Raw genomic sequence first — 25,183 nt, 5'->3', positions numbered from 1 at the left:
ACTGGGTTCATGTCTTGCTTCTTATATATATTCTATTTGTGTTACCCTAGGCAAGTCTTTTAGTCTCTCACTGCTCTAGGAAATTCCCTAAGACTATCATTTGCAAAGGAGCTACTGAGCTACACTTGTAGATGGCATTTCCTGACCCAGAAGTTCCCTATATCAAGGGGTAGCTAGGTGGCACAGTGGATAAAGTGCCAGTGCCTAAATTCAGGAAGACCTGAGTTCAAATTTGGCTTCAGACATTTACTAGTTAGGTAACTCTGGGCAAATTACTTAGCCCTGTTTGCCTCAGTTTTTTCATCTCTAAAATGGGTATAAAAATAGCACCTAGCTCCCAGGGTTGTTGTGGGAAACAAATTAAATAATTATTATAAATCTGGCACATAATAAGTACTATAAGAATGTTAGTTATTATGATGATTATTATATTATAAATCTAATACCTATCCTTATATATTTCATTGAAAAAAATATCAGTTTAAATTGAGGTTAGCATTTGCAGCTTTGATTTGATCAGTGTAGAGAACTCCTAGTTTAGGAACTTCCTTCCCTGATTCAGATTTCTAGCTCATCTCCCACTTCAAATCTTAGTGTGCTGTCTGAGACACTGTGACTTGTTTGTTCACGCAGCAAATATATGTTGGAGGCAGGACTTGAACTAATGTCTTCCTAACTAAACATTTGCCTCTTTGTCCCTTTGGTGCCCCAACATAGTTTTAATGAACCCCTCTTCCTGCCCAGAAATAGTGACACTATTAAAATATTTTATACCAGCTAACCAGATTTACCTTAATGGTGCCCACACCACTCCTTAGCCATTTTGTGGCTGGCAGCAAGACCAACCAGAAGGTGATTCAAATAGTCTAGACATGAACTAGTGGGAACCTGCACCAGAAGGATGACTGTTTGAATGGTGAAAAGTGTGTCCATACAAGAAATAATGTAAAGCTAGAAACAACAAGATTTGAGAAAGGTTATATATGTAATATGAATGAGAATGAGGGGTAAAGGATGACTTGGATGTTGATTCCCTTGTTGAATAATTGGGAAATTGGGAAAGATAAATTAAAACATAAAATGCTGTTCTTTATAGTTTAAACCCATTATGTGACATGTTTTGAACTGACAACCTCAAATTATTCTGGTTAAAGAATTGAGATTGTATAAAACATTTTTGAATTGTCCTAAGCATAAGTTAGTTGTTTATATTTGCTTTATTCACTCAGTCAAATTTGAACTGTCATAATATATACATAAGAATTAATGGATAAATTGGTATGTTTATAAAAATAAATATTTCTTATCTGACTTAATTTATAATAAATTTTGACCTAGAAAATCCTTCTTAAAATTCTTAGGATGATAATACCTTATACATGTGCCATACAATTCTTAAGAGTGTTGGTCCTCAGATCCCTGCTTGTCCCTGAGATTCTTTGAGAGAATCTGGGAAATCAAAACTATTTTCATATTAATACTAAGATGTTTTTGTCTATTTAGATACTCTTTGATTTTCCAACCAGCAAATTTGCTTCAGGCCTGCTTTTTTTTTTCATGTATTTTTTCTTTCAACATATCTCAAGGGATTGAATTCAGAAGCAGATACAAAAATCCATCTGTCTTCTATTAAACCAGACATGGAAGAGATTTACAAAAATATGTGGAACAGTGTGTTTCTCTTTAAGTTTTTTGTTTTGGAAAATATTGGATTGCTTTTTTTTTACACAAAACTTATGTTAGCATGTAATAGATTGTTATTTTTAACGAATCAGTAATATCACTTTTAGTTTCTAATATGTATAGCAATATCCCACAGAAACAAGAGGTTTTTGGAGCTTCATCACTGGTTCTCTCTCATGCCTTCCCCTTATTGGATCCAAAAAGTTTGAGAATTTTTAGAAATGTTCTTATTTTAAAGTCATATCACTTATGTGAAGGAAGCAACATGGGTGGCTACTATTGACAAAATTCAAGCTTCTTTAGGTGGTGGTGGTAGTTGTGGTACTAGTACTACTAGTAACAGTAACAACAAAATCCTGATTAGAACTCACTTGCTCAGATTTTGCCTTGGTGCTCTTTCCTCATATAGCCCTCCCAGGAAAAAAACAAAAACAAGAAGAACTCTGTGTTTTAGGGAGGTGCACAGTATTATAAGGTTTTATCAGATCCTTTCCTCAGAACAAAAACAAGTGATTTTCTAGGGTTTTTTTTTTCTCTAATAAGCTCTTTTTTAAGGATCTTAAGTTGAAAGTAGATTCAGTTAAGTGATCTGAGAAAAAAAATAATGTAACATATGGTTGAAATAATTTTCTCTACTTTAATTTCTGCTGAATAATAGATTTGGCATAATAACTATTTTTAAAAATTATACTCTACCATGAAGTAAACTGAGTACTGTACCATTTAATTTGCCCATGCAAGTTACTGAGAAAATTGTTTCCATTTAGCTAAAATACAGCACAAATAAGTGGATGAGATCAGACTTAAAACCAAATTAATTAAAATGACATTTAAATCTCATTTTTTGTGCCAAAAGTATATTATTGTTGTTTGATAAAAACTTATTATGCGTTCAAATCAAGTCTTGCTTTTCATGTCATATGATAAGCAAGTGATTTTAAAGCCTTTGAAATTTTGTACTTAAAATATGACATGTTATTTTGTAAAATTCTTCACTCAGTTTCTTCAGGACAAGATCAAAACTTTAAAATATATACAATTAACCTGGTTGTCTTTCTGTTGAGAGAAATAAATTTCTGATTTGTCAGTCTCTAAATAATTTAAACATAAAAATTAATTAGTGTTAAGCAAGCATTTTTAAACCTGGGAGTAATGATCTTTTTGAGAAATATTTTGAATTGTTATTTTAAAAATAATTCATTAAAATTGATATTTTCTTTGTAATCCTATCTATTTTTGTTTGATGAATTTAAAAATAAGAAGGGTTCCATAAGCTTTACCAGATTGCCAAAGAGATATGATCAAAAATAAAAAGTTTAAGAATTCTGATCTAAAGAAAGAAAACATTTTCATCTATAGGGAAAGAAAAACAACTTTCAAAGCCCAAGCAATCACTTTATTAGCTTTTGATGAATCAAAGTCCTTACATAATTTCTACCAACCTTCCAGCCTAATCCTTCACATATGCTTTTTTTATTGATCAGATCAGACTTAGATTAGACCTCATGTTTCATTCATGCCCAATTCTTCCCTAGAAGTTTAGAATGAATCCTTTTAACAGCTATTAGAGACACTTGACAAAAAATTGAGATGGACATAGTGGCCATAATCTATTTAGTTTTATCTATGAATTTTTTCAAAGAAAAATTCCATGGAGTTTTTGACTTATATGCTATAGAAATCTCTATTCTTTGGCAACATGTTAAATTAAATACACTGTTTTATTAGCAGTATATGTTGTAAGTAAACCAAAAACCAAAATACATTAAGGCAACTTATGTAAAGTAATTTAGCTACTTTGCCCCTATCTTGGATGACAAATATTCTCTGTGGTAATATTGTCTTTCACACTTTAGAATCAGAAGACATTTTTTAAAATTTCTGTTCCACCATTTATTAGTTGTAGGACTATGGGGAAGCCTTTTAGTTTCTCACTGTTTCAGTTTCCCAATTTGCATTTAATTTTAGTTTGTCTTTCAGTTACTATTGCATAGGATGAAGAGGTCAAGAAATTCTGTGAAGAACTTAGCAAAGCCTTCTAAGTCATTATACTTTGATAATCAATGATTTTTCCTTGGAAAAATGGTTGTAAAGGAGAACAGAAAACCTCTTGAAAATATGGATCAAAATTAAAAGATAAAAGGCCAAAGTCTTGTATTCTCAGACCTTTATGTCATTAATACATTAATACTTAGGGAGTCATAAGGTATTGAACAGGAGAGCACTGAACATCATAAAAATATGAGCTAATTATATCTTACTAGACAAATATCTAATTATAGTTGGAAGAATCTTCAGAATCAAGCTGTCTGTATACAGATGACTAGCTAGAACAAAGAACAAACTAAATGTATTTTTTAAAGAGCTAAAGAACAAAAGTTTTACAGCAACTCCAACCTAAGGTTTACTTTTTAAAATTAAATGTTTTTAAATAATGAAAAAAATTTACCTTCTACCTCTCCTATCTCCCCAACCCTTATAGAAAAAGAAAGGAAAACAAAGTTTTTGTAGCAAATACCCATGGTGAAGGAAAACAATTTCCTGAGTTGGCCATATCTAAGAAATAGTTATTTCAGTCTGTACCTTGAATCCATTACCTCTCTCTCAGGAAGTGGGTAGTGTGTTTCATCTTGAATCATCTGGAATTTTTGATTGGTCATTATGTTGCTGATTCATTTAAAGAAACTACTAACTCTGAAAAATGGAAAATAAAAATATCGATTACTATTACTCTTTTTAGAAAAGGTCAGCTCTTACCGAATTCACTAGTGTGAGAGAACCCAAAAGGCCAGAAGCCACTTCAAGGTGCAAACATTTAAATCTTAAATGCAGGAACATAATGAAGAATAGCCCTAGTTTAGCATATAAACTCATTTGAGGAACATTAAGGAGAAGGATAATGAAGGATTACAAGCAGTATTGCCTCAAACAGTGGTGAGAAATAGGTAAAACCATCCCCACATGTGGGCTAAACCAGATTGAGGGTAACCAATAGGGCTCAAACACATTGATGAATTAGAGGGATGTCTACCCTAAGCGTGTGAAAATTTCTTCTGGCAAAATGGGAGGATGAGAACAATTTATTCCAAAAGCCAGGAAGATGGCTCAAGCAGGTGCTGTGGATTGCTTTGAGCTTAGTCAGACACCATAGATGCTGAGGTCTTCCACTGCATCCCAGGACAGTTCCAGTCATCCTGATTTTTGTCTTATCCCTACTCTTTGATGAATCATAGAAAGTGAGGCTGAGGACTTTGTGCAACTCTGCCTTACTTAAAACCAATTCACACACAAATCACTTCATCACTTCATGATGTCATTGGTCCTTTTTATAAATGAAGGGCTAACAAAAATAAGACCCCATTAAAACAGATTACTCTGTAGTACACTTTTGGATGAAACTGAAGACAATATACAGATGTAAAATGAAGAGATCCACTAACATTTTTTACTGTGATCTGTTTTTGTAGGCAGTAATAATCAGATAATCAGTTTGGGAATCTGTTCCCTTGGTACCTAGTATTCTATGCTTGGAAGCAGCAATAATGATTTAGGAAAATAAGTTGGGAAAAGTGATTGGACCAGACCAAATATACTGAAGAAAATATGTTCAGAACATTGAAAAACATAAATATATACAGAAGTAATGTCTAAGAACAACACAAATTTTAAAGTACTGAAGGAAACATTTTGTAGCTATTTTCAACCCCCCCCCCCCAAATTTTTCAGGTAGTGGATAATACTTTATATTATACCTTTACAAAATAATAACAACAAAAAAAGACAAAAACCCTAAACAACCAACCCATGTGTGTAAATGTATTCCTAAATTGAGACTTGGATTAAACCATGAGAAACAAACTGGCAGATTTTTGTTGACTATATTTTACTGTAATCTACAAAAACACTGTGTTCTTTAAAGGAACACTAAGTCTTTGCAAACAGTGGATTTGCCAGGAGCTGTAGAAAATACAATATTTGAATATCTTCATTCAAATGCAAGTCATTGTGAGATAGTAGAAGGAGGGTTGTTAGACTTGCAATCAGGTGAGATCTAAGTTCACTTCCTATTAAGATACTTAACTATCTTTATGACTATGGGCAAAAGCCTCTGTGAATCTCAGTTTTCTCATCTAGAACTGATGACAATAATAGTTGTAGGTAAGACATTCCCTCCTAGACTTGCTGTGAATTAGATGATGCCACCAGAAAGTGTTTTGCAAACTCTATAGCCCTTTGCAATTGTCAACTACTTCATTTACATTAGTGAAAAGAAATACATACTTGAAGGCTTTCCTCAAAAAAAAAAATATCTCTCATATACACTCAAATTATTTGAGATTAATAGGTGTGACTACAGAAATAAATTTGTGTTGGTCATCCATTGACTATTTTGCATAACAGAGATGATGTTCACCTAAGTTGTTTCCTATTATTGTGGAAAATGTCCTGCTCAGTGCAGAGACCCAACAAAATGTTCCCTCTTTATATTAAAAGTCTCCAAATGATTCTATTCACAGATAATGTGCTAATTATAGAATTTTATAAAGCCAAAATTCATAAACCCTTCCAAAAATTCCTTAATGAAGGACAGAACTAGAAACCTGGTGAAACAAAATGAGTAGATAGTGGAACAAAGAATAGGAAAGGACAACATCATCCTGATATGCTCCCCATTTCCTTTAAGTTGCTTTCCCTAGCTAATATACTACCAAGAGGATGAATTTCAGTTTGCTTTCATCTGCATTCTAATATAACCCAATTAAAAAAAAACAATTTTGACCTCTTGTTATAATGAGATTTTAAGCACAATGGTCACAATCCATCTGTATTGGCCTCATTTTCTTCTTCTGAGGGTAAAATGCTTGATTGTTTCTTAGGGAGGAGCAAAGTTGTCATGCAGTTATTGCATAGATTTATAGAAAATAGACTGTTTTCATGGGGAGGGGGACTTTCCTCTTTATATCCTTGCAATTGAATCATAGTGGTTATAACTGGTTGTGCAATGGTAGAAAGGTACCAAATGGTATTTCTATTTCTAGTAGGACATGCAGGCTTTTGCCAACCTTGAACAAAATAAGTATCCAGTGGTGGTTATGTGTTTAACAAGTTAGTTAAAATCTGTGCTGGATATTTAGGATTTGTTTGTTGATACAGAAACTGACTTCTTGCACCTTAGTGCAGAGTATAAGTTTAAAATGTTTCTGAAAATACAAAAAGAAAATTTGGCATATTAGAAAGAAAAAACGCACACACACATTCACAGAGATAAATTTTGACTTTACTTGTGACTATTTACAGAAGCAATTCTTAGGAATATGAACCCCATATTTATCCTTGAGTAAATGTCTTTATTTTGACATTTTATTGCTTAAAGTATAAGAAAATCACATAGAAATCTTGTCTCCATAGTCTTTTTGAACTTCAGGAGTAATGAAGATAAAGAAGATGAGAAAAAAGGTTTTTTTTTCTTTTTCTCTTAGTTTAATCCTTCTCTTTCTTATTTACATTTCTCTTACCTTGAGATGATTTTTGTGTGAAATGCAGATTCATTATTTATAAACATATAAAGCCTGTCATAATTTCTTCATATAAATAATCTTAACTATTGTAGTTTTGATTTGTATCATAATGCTGGAAAGAATTTGGGTTTGAACACTAGAATGAACAATGTGTCTCTGATCTTAAGGAACAGCCAACCTAAGTTCTAAGAATCACATGATCACATGTCCATAGATGAATTTTTCACCTACAGAAACTCAAGAAAACTCCCATAAGGTTTAAAGGGATTGAGATCTGAGTGAATGAAGCCCTCCTGCTGATGATAAAATCATTCATCCTTAGCACATTTTATTATGCCAATTCTATACTTCATGGAGCATTGCTTTTCAGAGTGTAGTCCAGGAACTCTGGAGCTCTCTGAGACTCTTTTCAAGAGACCTTAGAGGTCAAAACTATTTTCATAATTATGCAGACATTTTAATTTCTTATATGGTAAATATCAATAGATATAATTCACATAAACAAAGCTCTTTGAGATTCTCAGTAATTTTTAAAAGGTCAGAGGAGTTCTTAGACAAAAAAAATTTTTGAGAATCACTGGCCTAGAAAAGTAATGTAGATGATGTAAGTTAAAGTATTCTGTCATTGTCAAACATTATAATAATTTGAATCTTAAACATGTATACTTGTAAGATAGTGTGTATGTATATTTGAATAAACTATGAACATAGGTTTTTTTAGACTAATTCACAACTGAAATGAAAGAGTCTGGCCTTTAAAAAGAAAAGTTTATGCTGAAGCATTTGGAGATGGATTTTTCTTTTTTGTTTTGGTGAGTGGTGGGTTTTCAAATTAACCTCCATAATAATATCATGAATAAAATCTCACAAGCAGCCACTTAGTCTATTAACCTCTAAAACTAGTTCTCATAACAGGAATATAAATAGTGTATCATAAATTAGAATTTTTATTCTTTTTCATGATCAAATACTGCATTTTTACATTTTCATCTGGTCTTAGTCAATTCCCTCCTAAAACATGATAAATGGCTATTTTCGCCATAGATGATAAAATTAATTAAAATTGTTAATGAGAACAGAAATTATATTTCTGTCAGTTTTTCAACTGGAATAAGGAAGTAGTCATCTAATGACCATTTTTCTTTGAAGCTGACCTCTTTGATTCTGACCTGGACTTAAATCAGACAGTGAACTAAGTAGATTAGAATACTCTATCTCATAAGAGTTTCAACAGTCAGTGTAAAATGCCCTCTCTTGTATTTTGTTCCAACACCCCTGCTGCAGTTCTGTGGGGGAGAATTTTCTCTTCAGGCCATCTTGCACACTGCCACTGGATTAACCTTTCTGAAATTTTGTACTGCTATGTTGTTATCATTTCTTGACTTAAGGTCCTTCTTCAATGACTGTCCATTGCCTATGCTGAATATACGCTACATATTAAACCTGGTTTCTAATCCCAATGTGATCTGGAGCCAACTTTTTTCTTCCCTGCTTTCTAACAGAAATGCTTGCCACAGCCTGGATTACTTTCAGACTCCCCACCCAACTAAGTCCTGTCCTTTTCCTCTTTCACTTCATATTTTGACTCAGGCTATTTTCTATAGCTTGGAATAATTTATCTCTTCTTTTTAATATAGCCATAATGAAATCCATCTAGCACAATCCATCCTTTAAGACCTAGTTTTCATCTCTCATCTTTCATAAATTCTTTCCAACCCAATGCTAAGGTCCTTTCCCTATAAACTTATGGTATTTGTTGATTCTAGGAATTAATTTTGTAAAGGTAGTTTATATCAAGCTGTCATGGGTATCTTATATTCACTTCCTTTTTTTATGTGCCCATTATAAACTTCCTGATGGCAAGGATTGTGTCATCCCTTCTTTTAAAAAATCCAAATAACTTAAAGAGGCAACAAGAATACAATGGAAAATATACTGGCTTAGGAGACCTAAGTTCAAATCTTTTGATGCTTAATTATCTATGTGACCTTGGATGAGTTACTGAACCTTCCAGGGTTTCAGTTTTCTCACCTGTAAAATGATAAGAGTTGGATTAAGAGCCCTCTGAGACCCTAGAGCTCTAAATCTATAATCTTATGATCCTTTTGACTTTCATAAAGTAGGAACTCAGGAAGTATTTATTAATTGACTAGTTTTATGAAGTCATAAGAGCTTTCTCCTCTCCTCCCCTCAAAATAACAACAAAACCCATTGAAATCAAGATCATTATCAAATTCGTTCCTAGTGGTCATGTCTTATTCTTTTTGTCTTATTTCAGTCTCTCTTTTATGAATCTAAATTTTTTATATTTTATATTATAATTCATAAATCTACAAGTTTTGTAGCTTCTATACATAGGGATTTGTCTAGAGGAGCACATAAAGTCATATAACTTCAAAATTCTGCAAATAAACTACATCTGCCCTCGACATGAGCTTCTTGTATTTTACAATAACAAGATTTTCAACAGTTTTTTCCACAACTGTTTTAAAGCTTTTTTTTTAATAAAAAAGGTTTTTATTGATAACTTGAGATGGAGAAAATGAGTATTCTATTTTTATAAGCATTTAAATGTCTAATTTGGAAAATTTTGTGTTATTTTCAAACATGTTTTTCAAACCCCTTTCATGCTTTACATAAGATATTTGTAAGGACATATTTATATAAGGTTATTTGTAGATAGTTATGAGATATTTGTGTTGGAGTCAGTTTCTACAACTTGTTCTTACAAGATGATTGTTAAATTTTCATTGTGAGCATTTTCATGTTAGAAATCAACAAATGTTACAAGTCAGGGCATGGAATATAATTGTGTTGTGTGTTGTGTTGTGTTGATTGTAGATCTAAAAATGTGATGAGGAAAAGGTTAATAATGCAAATTTAACTTTAATACTTTATTTTAAATTAAATTTAAATTTAAAATGGAGATCTGGTTGTTAAACATTTATTATCACATCCCTGGATATTTGCCTATAATCTTCACATAATTCATAATGAAAAAGGATTAAATTCATTTTCATAATCTCTTCCTTGTATGTTTATCAGTTGGTGAAACAAGGAAATCTCTCAAATACTATTTAAGGATTTCTTCCTTGAAGTGTCTTTTGTGGCTAGAAAGTTCCTGTTTTCTTGGACAATTTGTTGGTTCATTTTATTGATAGTAGCATACAACTTACCCACTATCCAAGTGGCAAGCAGGGAGTTAAAAATAAATATTAGAGTTATGATTAAAGTAGTGGTCATAATTTTCCTACTCTCAAGTAATGTTTATTTGCAAGATTTGCTTAAATAAGCTTAATATATGTTCTAACATTTAAATAAGTAGTATGGAAATATATTCAGTATACTGAATAAAAAATCATTTTGTCCTGAGAGAGTATAGAAATTAAATTGAATTCAAAATATTAAATGTAAGAAAGTGAGGCCATTTTATGTCATTAATCCATAAATGACTGTTAAAAATTAATTGGAAATCATCATCTTAAATCTTGACAAAGAACATACATTATTCTTAGTTGAAAACAAGCAATTTGTTGTGTGGTATTTATTTTAAAAGGTGACATTTCACATTGTTTTAAAATGCACTATTGAGGTTAATTTAATCAAGATCACTGTAAGGTTTCAGATATTTAACCATAAACCTGAGAGAGAAAAAGTCACAGCGTTCTAATGAGAAGCTACAAATGTATAGGCTTTCAAGGTGAGGTGAAGGATGGGAGAGGTGTTTGGGTTAGTTGTCTAATGGGCATCTCCAATGTTTTGCTGGCAGAAGGACTCCATGAAAGATGACAGAAGAAGTTATTGTTATAGCAAAGTGGGATTACACTGCACAGCAAGATCAAGAACTTGACATCAAGAAGAATGAGCGTCTGTGGTTGCTAGATGATTCCAAAACTTGGTGGAGGGTAAGGAATGCAGCCAACAAAACAGGATATGTGCCATCTAATTATGTGGAGAGAAAGAACAGTTTGAAGAAAGGCTCCCTGGTTAAAAATCTTAAAGATACATTAGGTAAGTATTACGTGCTCATTAGGACAAAGAATATGAAATTGAATTGTTTTCCATTATAAGAAGTTAAAAGCTTTCACATTTTCTTTAGGATGTTACTGCCTCTTTCCCTCCTTCCCTCCCTCCCCTCCCTTTCTTTCTTCCTTCCTTCCTCCCTCCCTTCCTTCCTCCCTCCCTCCATCCCTTCCTCCCTATCTTCCCTCCTTTGCTTCCTCCTTTTTTCCCCTCCCTCCCTCTATCCTTCCCTCCCTCCCTCCATTCTTCTCTACCTTCCTCCCTCCCTTCCTCCCTCCCTTCCTTCCTTCCTTCCTTCCTTCCTTCCTTCCTTCCTTCCTTCCTTCCTTCCTTCCTTCCTTCCTTCCTTCCTTCCTTCCTTCCTTCCTTCCTTCCTTCCTTCCTTCCTTCCTTCCTTCCTTCCTTCCCTCCCTCTCTCCATCCCTCCCTCCCATCTCCTTTGAATGACAAGTCATTATCTTTCCAGTGAGCTTATTTTCAATACCTCTGTGAAAAATTATATAGATTAAGATGGGAAAACATGAGTTTTGTCAGTTCAGAGGGATACGTGAGTTCAATCATATGTAATTTGACACTTCAGTATGTTTTGGATGAATGCACATGTTCCTGTCTTCTCAAATCAGAAGTCAAGAGACTCCTGAAGTAAAATTACCACATCAAAAAATCTACAGCTGTGCCAGTATCATTCCATCTCATCTTTCCTACAATGTATCCAACATGCATCTCTCTTTCTTGCAAAATCCAAATGCATTTGGCCTTTACACACAGAAAGGAAAATAGTAATAGGAGATCTGTGAAATCAGGTGGTTTTTCTGCCATTTTAAATTGCAATGAGGGAAGGATATTTTATGGCTGACATGGTGCCCTTAAGGTCTTATTCAATGAAGTCCTAATCTGTTGAGATGCTATGTCAGTTTTGCTGAGGCAAAGGTAAATATAGCTTTAGCTAGAGTTGTAGGTTATTTTAGGAAAGGAAGTATACTAAAAAACTAATACTGGCAATGTATTAGAAGACCTGTGTTCAAATTTCATCCCTAACACTATAACTCTAGTGACTTTCTCTTAACCTCAGATTCCTCCTTTGTAAAATGGGGACAATAATTTCCATACAACTCTGGTTGTAGGAAAATGCTTCATCCACCTTCCAGTGTTATAGAACTTTTTGGGGAAAGAATTTTAGGACTGAGATGAAGAGTGTTGGGGAGTTTGAGGCTCAAGGCTTAGTCCTTATCTTTATGGGTGCTAATAGCCACAAGCACTTTTATTTTAAAGGCAGGAAATAGACAAGTCAGGATTGAATTATTTAAAGTTATTAGGATACAAATGACTTTCAGTCCAGTATCTTTTGAGTATCACATTTATTTCAAGTAGTTAGTGCATATTTATATTTAGGACTTTTAATAATGCTGTTTCCTCTTTGGGGTTGTGTCATTTTTGTCAACATAGTTCATCTAAATTAATTATTTTGATTAAAAAACAATAACAACAAAAAAAGAGATTTCTATTATAATAATTTAAGCAGAATTTGACATTGTTATCAATTTCCCTCTAATTTAAATTTTTATGCCATGTCACATTTCTAAAATGGATTTGGGGGAATAATCATATTTTTGGTCATATATCACAGGGAATGAAACAATACAACATGGTGGATAAAGACCTCATCTTGGAGTTAGAAAAACCTGGTCTGAAGTCCCACCTCGCATGTACGCTGGCCCTGTGTCCCAGAAGTACTTAAACTTTTAGTGCCCCAGAAAACTGTCTCAAATTTTATTACTGAGTAAGAGCCAGGTGGTCCACTATCTACAGTGTCAGGAAGACTCCCTTCATCAGTTCCAATCTGGCTTCAGACATTTACTAGCTTGTGTGACCCTGGGAAAGTCACTTAATCCTTTTAGCCTCAGTTTCCTCATCTGTAAAATGAACTGGAGAAAGGAATGGCAAACTATTCCATTATCTTTGTCAAGAAAATTCCAAATGAATTCTTGAAATCTCAGTCATAATTGAAAAAAGACTGGCAACAGAGTAAGTGCTAATCCACAGAATTTGCTTCTACAGAATTCTCTACATTAGTGAAATCACAGGAGAAAATTAGAGAACTAAAACAGATGGGTCGACTCAGCAAACCCTGTATACTTCTGTAGAACAGTCCTAACCTTTTAATCATCAGTATGTGTCAGAAGTACTATTACTGACTTATTCAAGGGAACTCAAAGCTCTTTGCTTAAATTAGCTCTCTGTCGGGAATAGTGGATAGATAGATTGGATATCAGGCCACAGTGGATAGAGCACCAGACCTAGAATTGGGAGGTCCTGGGTTCAAATGTAACCTGAAACACTTCCCAGCGGCGTGACACTGGGCATGTTAGCAAATTCTAGTTGTCTAGCCCTTTCCTCTCTTTTATCTTAGAATTGATACTAAGACTGAATGTAAAGATTTTTTAAAATAAAAATGACTATCTTTTTATGTGAAAGAAAAATGAGATACAAGAGTAAACACAAAAATCATATTTAATTTTTAGAGATGCTTAATTTGGGGGTAACCTTTTCTGATCTAAATAGTTAATCAATCATTAATCTGTCAATAAGCATAATAAGGGCATTGTGCCAAGAATTGGGAATGCAAAAGGAGGAAAAAAATAACAGTCCCTTCCCTCAAGGAGCTTATACTCCAATGGGGAAAATAGCATGCAAACAAATACATACAAAGCAAGCTATATACCAGATAAATAGGAAATGATTAACAAAGTGAGGGTGCTAGAATTCAGAGAGATTGAGAAAGGCTTTTGGTAAAAGATGGGATTTTAATTGGGATTTAAGGAGACCAGGGGGCTTTCTTTCCACTTGACTCTTATCTTAATAGTTAGATATAATTTGAGTAAAATATTATTTTATATAAAAAACTTATAGTTATTAGTGACAAGAAGATAAATGTCATAGATGCTTTAGATGTCCTGAAACCTCAGTTAATTGATTCATTTCATTTGCAGACATCAGAGATGTCCGCATAGTATAATTGGTTGCAGTTTTTAGTCTCTTTTCTTACCCTTTTAATATTCTCTGAGGGCACTAACAGAATTTTAAAAGAGAAAGCAGAATTTGGAGAAAATTGCATCATCTCTGAAACAATAAAGAATTTATTTTAGTTAAAAATTTTTCTTATATTGACTGAGTCTTTAGGGAAAAATAATACTTTGACTCAAATTTGAGATAGGCTGGAGCAATCAACCAATGGCTAACTTCTTTCAGTGGGCTTCATTTTCTTAAGTTATGTTCAGTTTAAGAACCTCCATGGGATACTAGAATCTTAGAGTTGCAAGGGACTTAGAGGTTATCTCGTGATTCAACATCCATCTGAATATATAGGACTCATTTCCATAGTATCCTGGATAGATAGTCAGCAGCTTCTATTTGAAAGTTCACTGCCTTGTAAGGAATACTTCAATAATAGTTCAAATATTTTAATACGATGAATTCTGCCTTTTCCAACTTCTAAATATTGGTTCCTTTTTTTTTTTTAGCCATTTGGCTCTATATAACATGTCCACCATCTCTTCCATGTGATAACTTTGAAATTTGAAAGTAGTTATTGTATCTTCCCAAATGTTCTCTTTTCCAGGATAAATTAACAATCAGTTTTCCATGGAATTCCCATATTTAGAATTGAAATAACCATTATATTTGCAATTTTTCATCATTTACATCTTCATTTTGTACCCTAATATATGACTTTTAAGGGATTAGACCCATGTATCATGAAATTAATATAGAATGTTTATTAGTTCATCTTATAGATAAGCTTATATACTAAAGATATTCTATTTCATTTTCTAAAAATATTGCCCATAATCTTGGCATAAGTTTTCTAATGTCTATTTATGTCAATTAATGAATTTAACAACACATGTTAAATAATTACCACACTAGAGTAGCCAGGTGCACTGTTCTTAACTCTAGGGATTGTTGTTAAGTCTTGGCAAAGACATTGGAGAGGTTTGCCATTTCCTTCTCCATTTTACAGGTTAGGAAACTGAGCTAAGCAGGATTAAGTAACTTGTTTAGAGTCATCCAGCTAGTAAGTGTCTGAGGTTAAGTTTGAACTCAGGACTACCTGTCTCCAGGCTTGGCTCTCTATTCACTGAGCCACCTTGATGCCCCCATAATGTGCTTTTATGGGAGTGTGAAATATATATTTAACCTTGAAATTTAGGTTGGCTCTAAATTGTGAAGGATTTTAAATGCTAAACAGAGGAATTTGTGTTTTATCTTAGAGATAAATGAGAAGCCACAGAAATTTTCTGAGTGAAAAAGTGATCAGTTCATACTTACATCTTAAGGATTCTCACTTTGGTAGCTCATGCAGAAGACAGATTGGAGAGTCCAGTAGACCAAGTGGAAAGGTGATACATGTGTGAAGTAGGGTAGAAGCTCTCTGAGTAAAATGGGGAGGATAGATGTGGAAATGTAGAAGTGGAATTGACTAGAGTTCGCTTACAAATAGATATAGGGTGTGAGGGGAAAGTAAAGAGTTGAGGATGATTCATTGGTTGTTTACCTGGGTAACTAGAAGAATGGTGGTATATAGTTAATAAAAACAAGAAAATTAGAAGGTAAGATAAGGAAATGCCAGATTCCACTTCCTTAATTCTGATATAAAGATGTTTTCTTTATTACTCCATTTTCAAAAGGAAAGATGCTCCCAAATCTGACCTTGATCTCTATTCCTAAACTCCAGTCCCATGTGCAGAATATCTTTATCTGAATATCCTGCTGGTACTTCAGATTTAAGGTGTCCCCTAAGTAGAATGTGAGCTCCTTTAGGGTGGTGACTTTGATTTTGCCTTTGTATCCCTAGGATCTAGCATAGTACCTTGCACATGGTAGACACTTAAATTTTTGATTCTTTAAATTGAATTCCAGAATAAGCTAAAATCACAGTTCAATCAATGTAGCAGAAATTCTTTTCTCTGGAGCGGGTCTAGAGGAATACAGAGAATAATACTGGATTCATTCTGATACATGCTCTGTCACCAACTCACTGTGTGACCTCAGATGAATCACTTAATCTCATTCTGTTTTAATTTCTTCATTTGTAGAAGGAATATAATTAATCCTTACAAGGTTATTGAAGGCTAAAAATGAATTAAACCTTTCCATGGAGCACTTTGAAAAGCACTATTGAAATTTATAGTTTTAATAGACTCCCTTGTAAAATTCCACATTATTGCTAAGTTTTTATATTTAAAAATTAAGCTTTCTGGAACTTTTTCCTCCTGGGTCTCAATTTCTAAATAAAGTTTGATGTAAAAAAAAATTAGAACTCCATATTGTATTTGACCATATGTTGACATCATTAGTAACTATTTATGGTTCAACAAAGCTCTAAATTTACTTCACTGACAGGATGTCACTAGCAGATGCCCTTTTGGGAAGCTAGTTAGCTATGAACTCTGGTTTCCTTGTGCCACCAAATTTTGAGAAACAAAGTGAGGAAATGCTTTTTTTTATAAGTTTTTATGGGAATGTGTGTTATCCCAATTATTCAATTTATATAGTCCCAATTCTACAGTTTCACAGCCCTGTAACCACATCTAACTTAATCAGTTCAAGAGTTTTATTAAGTACTGTGTGCCAGACAATTGTGTTACGTACTGGAATACAAATTTTAAAAATGAAACAATCTCTGCTCATAAGGAGCTTATTACCTGGCATAAGTTTAAGCTTCTTTTCCATAATTGTGCTCTTGGCATAAGAAATGGTAACATGTTTATTAAGACTTCTCATATTATTCCTTACTGTGCTGAATAGTTTCAAACACAATAACTTTAACAAAAAGTCTCTGTTAGGAAAGGAGTATGTTAGCATTATTTTTGCTCTTTAATAATTTATAATTTAATAAAACAATATAAGTTGTGTTATTTCCACCGGGGTAAAGCATTCATGTAATATATCTACTATCTCACTCAATTTCTGTTCATGAATGGTCAAAGAGAATTTTTCCACATATAACAAGGAACAATTGTCATAAAATATTTCTGCTGGCAATATCCGGCTTATTTTGAAGGGGTTATGCATAAAGTTTATGTGGAAGTCTGACATTTAGAAGCAAGCTTTCCTGGAAAGAAGGATTGGATTTATTTTTCTTTGTCTCAGAAGACACAACTAAGGCCATTGGGTTAGAGGAGAAAAAAATTATAGCTCATTTTAAGAAAGAACTCCTAATAAGATTTCCAAAAAATAATTGTTGCTGTGGGGAAGAGGAGAGAAAGAAAAGAGAGAGTTAGAGGGAGTTTTCAAGAAAAAAGACTGAGATAACCCCATGTCATATACGTTAAAGAGGAGATTCATTCCCGTCCCCCCCCCCCAATCCACCCTTAATTGAAAAGCAAGAAAAACAAAACTGTTTACTGACCATATAAAGTCAAGCAAAACAAATTCCTGTACTAGCTTAAAGATAAGATACTTTGCTTTTACTCTCAAGGGTATGAGGGAAGGCTTCATGGAGGTAGTGTTATTTCCACTGGGCTTTGTGAATGGGTATAAATGGAAGAGAAGAAGAGGACTTTTCCTCATTTAGAGACCATGTTAAATATTGACTTGAGTCTGGAGAAACCGGGGCATATGCAGAGGGAAAAAAAGCCTGATTTTCTGAGATGTAGAATAAGTTGGATAAAAGGGTATATGTGATAAAACTTAAAGGAAAAACAGTACTAGATTTTAGAATTGTTAATTTTAGAGCTGAAGAAGCCTTAGAGACTATCTCTGTCAAGAGTGACCAAGGGAAATGGCCTTTAATACCATTTTCTCTTTCATGCTCTCCAAGCATTTTGTTTTAAACTTCCTTGATGCACTAAAATTCTAATACTGTATAGGACATTTATCTTTATTTTCCTTTTAGCACCTCACCATGCTCTATAAAGGCATTTTATTAACTTTGTATTTTTCTAGAGCAATGTTGTAGACATAGTAGAAATCAATAAATAAATGTTGGATGATTTAATTAATTTAATCATCCTTTGAGATAGATGTGACAGAATTCTGAAGTCACTTTCAAGGTAAGAGTTTCCAAATTTTCCTGATACATGTTGATAGTTTAATAGAGGGTATTTGTCAGTTGGTAAAGAATCAGAGAGGGAAAATAGAGTGCTGGAGGTATCTCTGTTGTTAAAATTGATCCAGAAGGAGAAGGAGGGTAAGTCTGTTTTTGTTTTCCCCTTCAACCTTCCTTAACTATTTCCTCCTCTCACACAATAGGTGATCTCAATTTTCTTTAGAGTAATTTGTTCTGTGGCACACTGACTGTACTGACTATAAAGAAATATATAATCTATTCAGTGTCTTTTAAAATATATTCCTATAGTTGATGTAGATATGACCATGTAGTAATGACTATCTCTAAACTTTCATATGATAATTTGAATGGCAAAATTTCCCACTCAGAAACGTGTCCCAAAGCCCATAAACTTTCTAGCTACATGAGATAGTTATTAGCTGGACCTTGTTTTCCTCTGTTGAATAAAGGATCAATATGTGACTCAGCTGAATTCCTTTTCTGTGAAAGTCAAAGCCTTTTTTGAGTAGCAAAAACTTCAAGTGCAGTAAGTATTAATGATGTTTCCATTTTCAGTATTCAATAGCTATTACACGGTTCATCATCTTTCCTACTGTATGTTAGAAAGGGATAAGCTAGGACCAATTATTTTCACTATATGCTCCCTAAATTTCACTGTCTAGGCTCTGATTTCTCTATTTTGGTTTTTCCCTCAGTTGAAATGATTGAAAGATAATATGTTATAGCAGATTAGTTTGTCTCTCAAGCAGTTGCCATTTGTATCATTTACCAAGTTGGATGTACTCTAAAAGATCTCCAGAAGTTGTATCCTTCGTGTTATTTATACTCAAATCTTGAATTAAGTAGAAGGTTTCAAACTAATTTCATCCTAAAGCAGTACAAAATTAATCTTATTTTTTGCCATGAAATTATGTTTAGCAGTAGCTGGCACATAATAGGCACTTAATGAATACTTGCTTTTGTTTATAAAAGGATTTAAATATATGTCAGTTCTAGATAAAAAAATTTGGACTTAGTTTTTCCTATTTAAAAAAAAGAATAGTAGTATATACTGATTTCATTGTATTCTTGTAAAAATAAACCTATGATATGATTTAGATTTCTTTAAAAAGTCTACTTTTGAGATTTGTCCTGTATGATATTTTCCATATCTTTATTTTTACAATAGAAGTTGCCTGCCAACTATATTTCCCACATAATGTAGAAAACTTTTGCAGTAATTGCAGTGCCAGATACCCAAAATAAACTTGGATTAGTTTTTGTATATTATAAGCTGTGCAAGTATTTGGAATGAAAAATGCAAAACAAATTACAACAGATTAGTAGGAGGATAATTAGAGAGAAAATAGAGACAGATTGCTAAAATCAGATTCTAATAGAAGAAAAAAAAACTAGAAAAAGAATTGGATATCAAAAGGGAAGGACCCTGTTTCCCCTTTTAAAACTCAGGAATAAAAGGCTTAGATTTATTAGATTCTTCTTCTCAAGTAGCCATTTAATCATTGATTTCTAGAATACCAGTTAAGCTGACCACCATATCAGAGGGGTCAAAAATGCAGCTGTCCCCATTTGTTTGATTTTGACAACACTACCTGCACTTGATCATATTTGCTAGAATTTATGTATGGGCTTCTAGAATCATCCAGGTTTGAAACCCTCTCTGTCATCTTCACTCTTCCCATTTTTTCACATTTTTCTATTTCCAGTCATTTGCCAAGTTCTATTTTTTCCAGCTCTGCGATCATTCTTAGATCTCTTCCCTCTTTTCTAGTCTCACAGCTACCATGTTAGTTCAGGCCCTCATTATTTCTCACATGTTATTGCAACATTTTCCTAATTGTCCTCACACATATTTCCAATGAGGATCATTTAGCACAGCAGAGTGATCTCACCACTGTAATCCATTCTACATACCACTAGCAGATTAGGCTTCTTTATGCACAGAACTGATTTTATTAGATTTGCTTCATACACAGATTCAAATATATTTGCCTAGCAAAAGTGAAAAATGGCATAAATGATGCGGGCAATTCCTGTCATTCCTCTGAGCGTATATTCTTCAATGAGTTTTAAAGGTACCCTTATTCTCCCATATACTCACACATAATAATGCTACTCTTGCTGGCTTGACCCATAGGGGAAACGAAGGAAGGAAAACTAGAAGGAAAGAAGAGAGGAAGGAAGGATTTATTAAATACCTGTTATATAAAAGGCACTTTGCTAAGTACTTTACCTTGTGAAGAAGGTGCTATTATTATTCCCATTTTATAACTGAGGAAATTGAGTCAGACAGAGGTTAAGTGACTTGCCCAGACTCACACAGCTAGTTAATGTCTGAGGCAGGACTTGAACTCTGATCTTCCAGGCTCCAGACCCAGCGCTCTATCTGCTTCGTGGAGAGAGAACTCCTTGGCAAAAAAGGCATCTGGTGCATACTTCTTGTCTCCCAGCCGGTTAGATCCATCCCTCAGAGAAAGTCTTTTCCTGAAGTTACCATACAGGTTGCCAACTTTTCTTAAATCAGAGGCTGTCCATCTTAGAGAATGTACTTTGAAGATGAAGTAATTTTGACTGAACACAGGGATTTTTGCCTTACGTTTGATGTTAAAAGTTTTTTCCTGATTTAAACTGCAACAGTACTGTCTATTGATTCTTTGGTTAGAATCCTTCAATGAGATTTCTTATTGGCTTCCCAAGAAAAGCCAAACTCATTTACATAGCATAGCAGACACTCCATAATCTGGAACTGGCTCAACTTTTCATCACATGCTGTTCTTCCTTACTTGCTCTTAGGTTCTTGCCAAACTATGCTCTTCAGTGTCCTCAAATGTATCCCACATTTAATTTAACTTTTACCCATATTCTTGTTTCCTCCTTGAACTCTTACTCATCCTGCAAGCAACTATTTGCTGCTTCTATGCTCTCCAAAACTCTCCCTCAACTCTTGTCAGTGCCAAAATGTTTTTTTTTCTTCTTAAAAGCTTTCTTAGATACTTTATATTTTTTGCATTTTAAAGTAAATCTAAGGTCTCTTGCAGCTCCAAACCCCAATATACTACTTTTCTATATGTCTTATCTCCTCATCTAGAATATGAGTTTATTAAGAGCAAGAACAATCCCTTATTTATCATTGAATCTTCTCCTGGCACCTTTTATTGTCCTTTACATATCACAAGCACATGATGTTTATGGAATTTAATTTGTCAATTGGATGACTAGACCAGTGGTGTCAAACTCAAATGGGGCCACTCAGCCATACATAAGGATGATTATAGGCATTTTTGGTACCTTTGGACTAGATTATTAAATCTATTAGATTGTGGTCTTTGACAAATTTATAGTGCCTGTTTCAAAACTTGTGAATATTAATACTAATTCTTTTGACCTTAGATTTTCTGAGTGTAAGCCTTTAATTCTGGAGCTATAAATAAGTTGTAATTGAACTAATCTTCATAATATGTTTGATCATAATGTTCTTCCATATGGGATCCTCATACTTTTTTCTCCTGTCCATATATCTAAAATTTCCCTTTTAAGTCTAAAATATTGTTATCTTTTCTTTATATATATTCATTTATATAACACTTAGATTTCTCTTTCCTTCTAATTATTTCTCAATATTTTAATTTTATAACCTGATTACTTTAAGAAGGGATGAGATAACAACTAATCTAAAACATAATAATTGAATATTTTTAAAAAAAAGGTTTTAGGATTACAGATCTTGAGTTGGAAAGGACGTTAGGGATCATCTTATCCAAACCTCTTGTTTTTGTGATAAAGTAATTGAAGCCCAAAGAGGTGAACTAATTAAATTAGTCAAGGTCTTACAAAAATTAAGTACCAGACGTAGAATTTGAACCCACATTGTCTTTCTTAATACAGATCTAGCCCTCTTTTTTCTGTATGTTCATCTGAAGAGACAGGGAATGGTATTTATGCCATTGATTTGAGAGTAGTAGTAGTCAGTGATAGATGGTATAAAATTATCAGGTATTCAGATACAAGAAGAAAGAAGGAATGTATCAAATGTATGATTATTTAGAATGCATTTGTAGGAAAACAAGGACTTTGATTCTCTCTTGGTAGATCTGTGAATTAAACCACTATTATTTTGAATTTTGACCCATAAAATGAACCCTTTGACTGGCATTATCACTATATCCTAAAAAGATTCTATCCCCTCAAAAAAAGGAAAAGGACCTGTATGTATGAAAATATGTATAGCAATTCTTTTTGTAGTAGCAAAAGAACTGTCTGGAATCTAAGAGGGTGCGTATTAACTGAAAAATGGCTGAACAAATTATGACATATGAATTGCAAAAATTAAATCTTTAATAATAGAAATATGGAGGTTTATTAAAGATCATTAGAAATCAAGTAATAAAGAGGATACAAATTAAAGACCACGTGCCCATAACTGATCAGCCAGTTCAAACGCGTGCCTTACCATAACCAAGCTCAGGACAGAAAGTAAAGAGCTGAGACCTTCCATGTCCCCACCTAATATGCCCTATATACAGGAAGTACATAATGACAGGAAGTCAGTGGGCTCCTGGGAAATGTAGTTCTTTTTTTAGGGTAATAGATTTTCAATTATACATTCCCCCTGAGATCCATTGAAGACTGGTCTCACCAATGGATCGTATAAAGGTAACCAACTTTGAAATTACAATAATCTGGGGATAAAAGGAAAAAAGAACAAAACCAATGATTGCTCAGCACATTGATAAAAAGCCAGTTAGGGGGCAGTCCCCTTTGGCATAAGCATATACATACAAAACAAATGCATTCAATCCCACACTGTTCTAATCACTATATCCCAAAGTTCACTTTGTATCTTCTGGTGCATCTTGTGGTCTGTGGAGGCATTTTCATGGTTCCTTCTCCAAACAATTCACTTTCTGGATTCAGAGAGGTAGCATGTTTTCTTAACCTAAAATTATTCTCAAAAAGAATTTAAAATTTGCAACTTAATAATAATTCTACCAACCCCTCCGTAGAGGGTGATTGAAAAATATAGGGATCACTTAGGGATGTATGGCTGAGTTATGAGGTATATGAATCAATTGATAGAAAAATCCAAACATCAAAAAAAATGTCCAAATAAAAGAGAAAATAATTTGTGGATGAAATATAGACTATCAAAGTCTTATGTGTAAGAATTTCTAAGAAAATAAACCTATAACAGGTCCTTGAATCAGGGCCCAATTAAAGTGATTTAAGCAATTATGCATTTACCCAATCAGTAGCCAGGACTATAGAAAGATTGCCAGACAATGAAAAATAGAAAAGGGACTAGATTACAGGAGCCAGGTAGGAGCAAATTTGAGATACTTGGTAGAATGTGGGACAAGGAAGACCTGCCTTTAACACATGTTACACAGCTGCAACCTCAAACCCCAAACAAGTTCAAGACCTCTTTTCTTGGCTCGAGATTTTCATCAATCCCATCAGGATTGGTTGGTCTCTTTGACCTTGTGATTGATTGATTGATTGATTGATTGGCACTCCTCAGGTTAGTTTTGTGCTTCTTTGGCAATGTGCAATGGCTCTTTTTGTATTCTCTTGTCCTGGAATCAGACAGAATCATTAAGCAAAGTCCCATAATTTTTTAAACAATCAGTGGCATTGTGTTTTATAGTCTCAAGCTTTTTGGGTATACATTGACATTATAGCAAATATATTTTAAACTTATATTACTGCAAAATCAAAAAAGTTAAAGAAAATCTCAATACTGGTGATGTGCTTTAAATACAAAAAGAAAAGAAAAAATAAAACTGAAATAGTATATTGCACATGCAATCAAAAATAATAAAAAACATTTTTAAAATAAAAAATATATAGCTTACGAGGGCAGAGTCAGAATGGTGGCGTAGAGGCAGCAAAAGTTCAGACCTCTGAAAACCCTTCCTTACCAATTACAAACTAAATGTTCCTAGTGGACTGAAAAATCAAACCTAACAACAAGACAGCCAAGGAACCCTCCTGCAGGACTCAACTTAAGGTACACCCCTCCCCCAAAAGCCTGAATTTGAAAACACTTGGGTTTAAGGGGAAGGAAGAAGGAAGGTCCCAGGCCCCCACCCCCACCTTGAGTGCTAAGCCTCCAGGGTAGCTGGAATCTCTGAGCGGGCAAGACTGCTGGACTGGAGAGAGTACCTTGTGAGCAAAGCTGTGCCAGGCTCAGAGCTTCGAACACAGGTGGTAGGGAAGCAGTTGGAGAAGAAACGCAGAGAGCAGAGCTGGAAGCCTCTTTGCAGCAGTGGAGACACTCCATATTGCTCCCACCCACCCACCTGGAGGTTTTGGCCTCAAGGGCACATCCAGTTCAACCCAGTTAGACTTAATCCCATCAAAGCCTTCAGAAGGCAGGGGAACTCAAGCTCCAACACCCCTCCTCCACAGACTGCACTGAGATTTGCTGACTAAGCTCCAAGGGTGAAGGCTGACAGAAAAGCCCACAGATCCAACCAAAAAAAAAAGAGAGAGAGAGAGGAACAAGAGTACAGGGAACTTCAGGGAGTAAAGAAGGGGTAAATATGAGCAAACAACTGAAAAAGGAAAAAAATTACAATTGACAGCTTCTATACAGTCTATGTACAAAGAGAAAACAGAACAGAGAAGGATGAGGGAACTCCAAGCAAAAAAACAGAAACCCCAGCTGATTTAATACAGGCTTTGGAAGAACTGAAAACACAATTAAGAGAGGCTGAGGAATGCTTTAAAATCAAGATAAGTCATCTTGAAACAGAAAACTGTGTCTTGAAAGCCAAAATTAATCCACTTGAAATGAGGCAAAGGAGATGAAAGATGAGGCAAAGAAGATGAAAGATGACCTTCAATGAAAATCAGACCAGAAGGAGAAGGAAAACCAAAAAGCCAG

At 34.0% G+C, this 25,183-nt stretch overlaps 1 protein-coding gene across 6 annotated transcripts in view; it reads left to right on the top strand.

Moving 5' to 3' along the window:
- Positions 1-25,183, top strand: part of NCK2 (NCK adaptor protein 2) — a 195,428-nt gene that overhangs the window by 129,315 nt on the left and 40,930 nt on the right. For 5 of the 6 annotated variants that reach the window (XM_007501189.3, XM_056807319.1, XM_007501186.3 and 2 more), the window contains one exon: positions 10,972-11,213. In XM_007501189.3, coding sequence (XP_007501251.1) covers positions 10,988-11,213 — 226 coding nt within the window. In that variant the 5' untranslated portion in view covers positions 10,972-10,987. The remainder of the gene's footprint in view (positions 1-10,971; positions 11,214-25,183) is intronic. The other variant, XM_007501188.3, reaches the window with a different exon arrangement.

This window comes from Monodelphis domestica, chromosome 8, assembly GCF_027887165.1.
Source record: "Monodelphis domestica isolate mMonDom1 chromosome 8, mMonDom1.pri, whole genome shotgun sequence".
Classification (NCBI taxonomy): Eukaryota; Metazoa; Chordata; class Mammalia; order Didelphimorphia; family Didelphidae; genus Monodelphis; species Monodelphis domestica.
The sequence above is the reverse complement of the archived record's forward strand: the minus strand, read 5'-3'. Positions and strand labels throughout refer to the sequence as shown.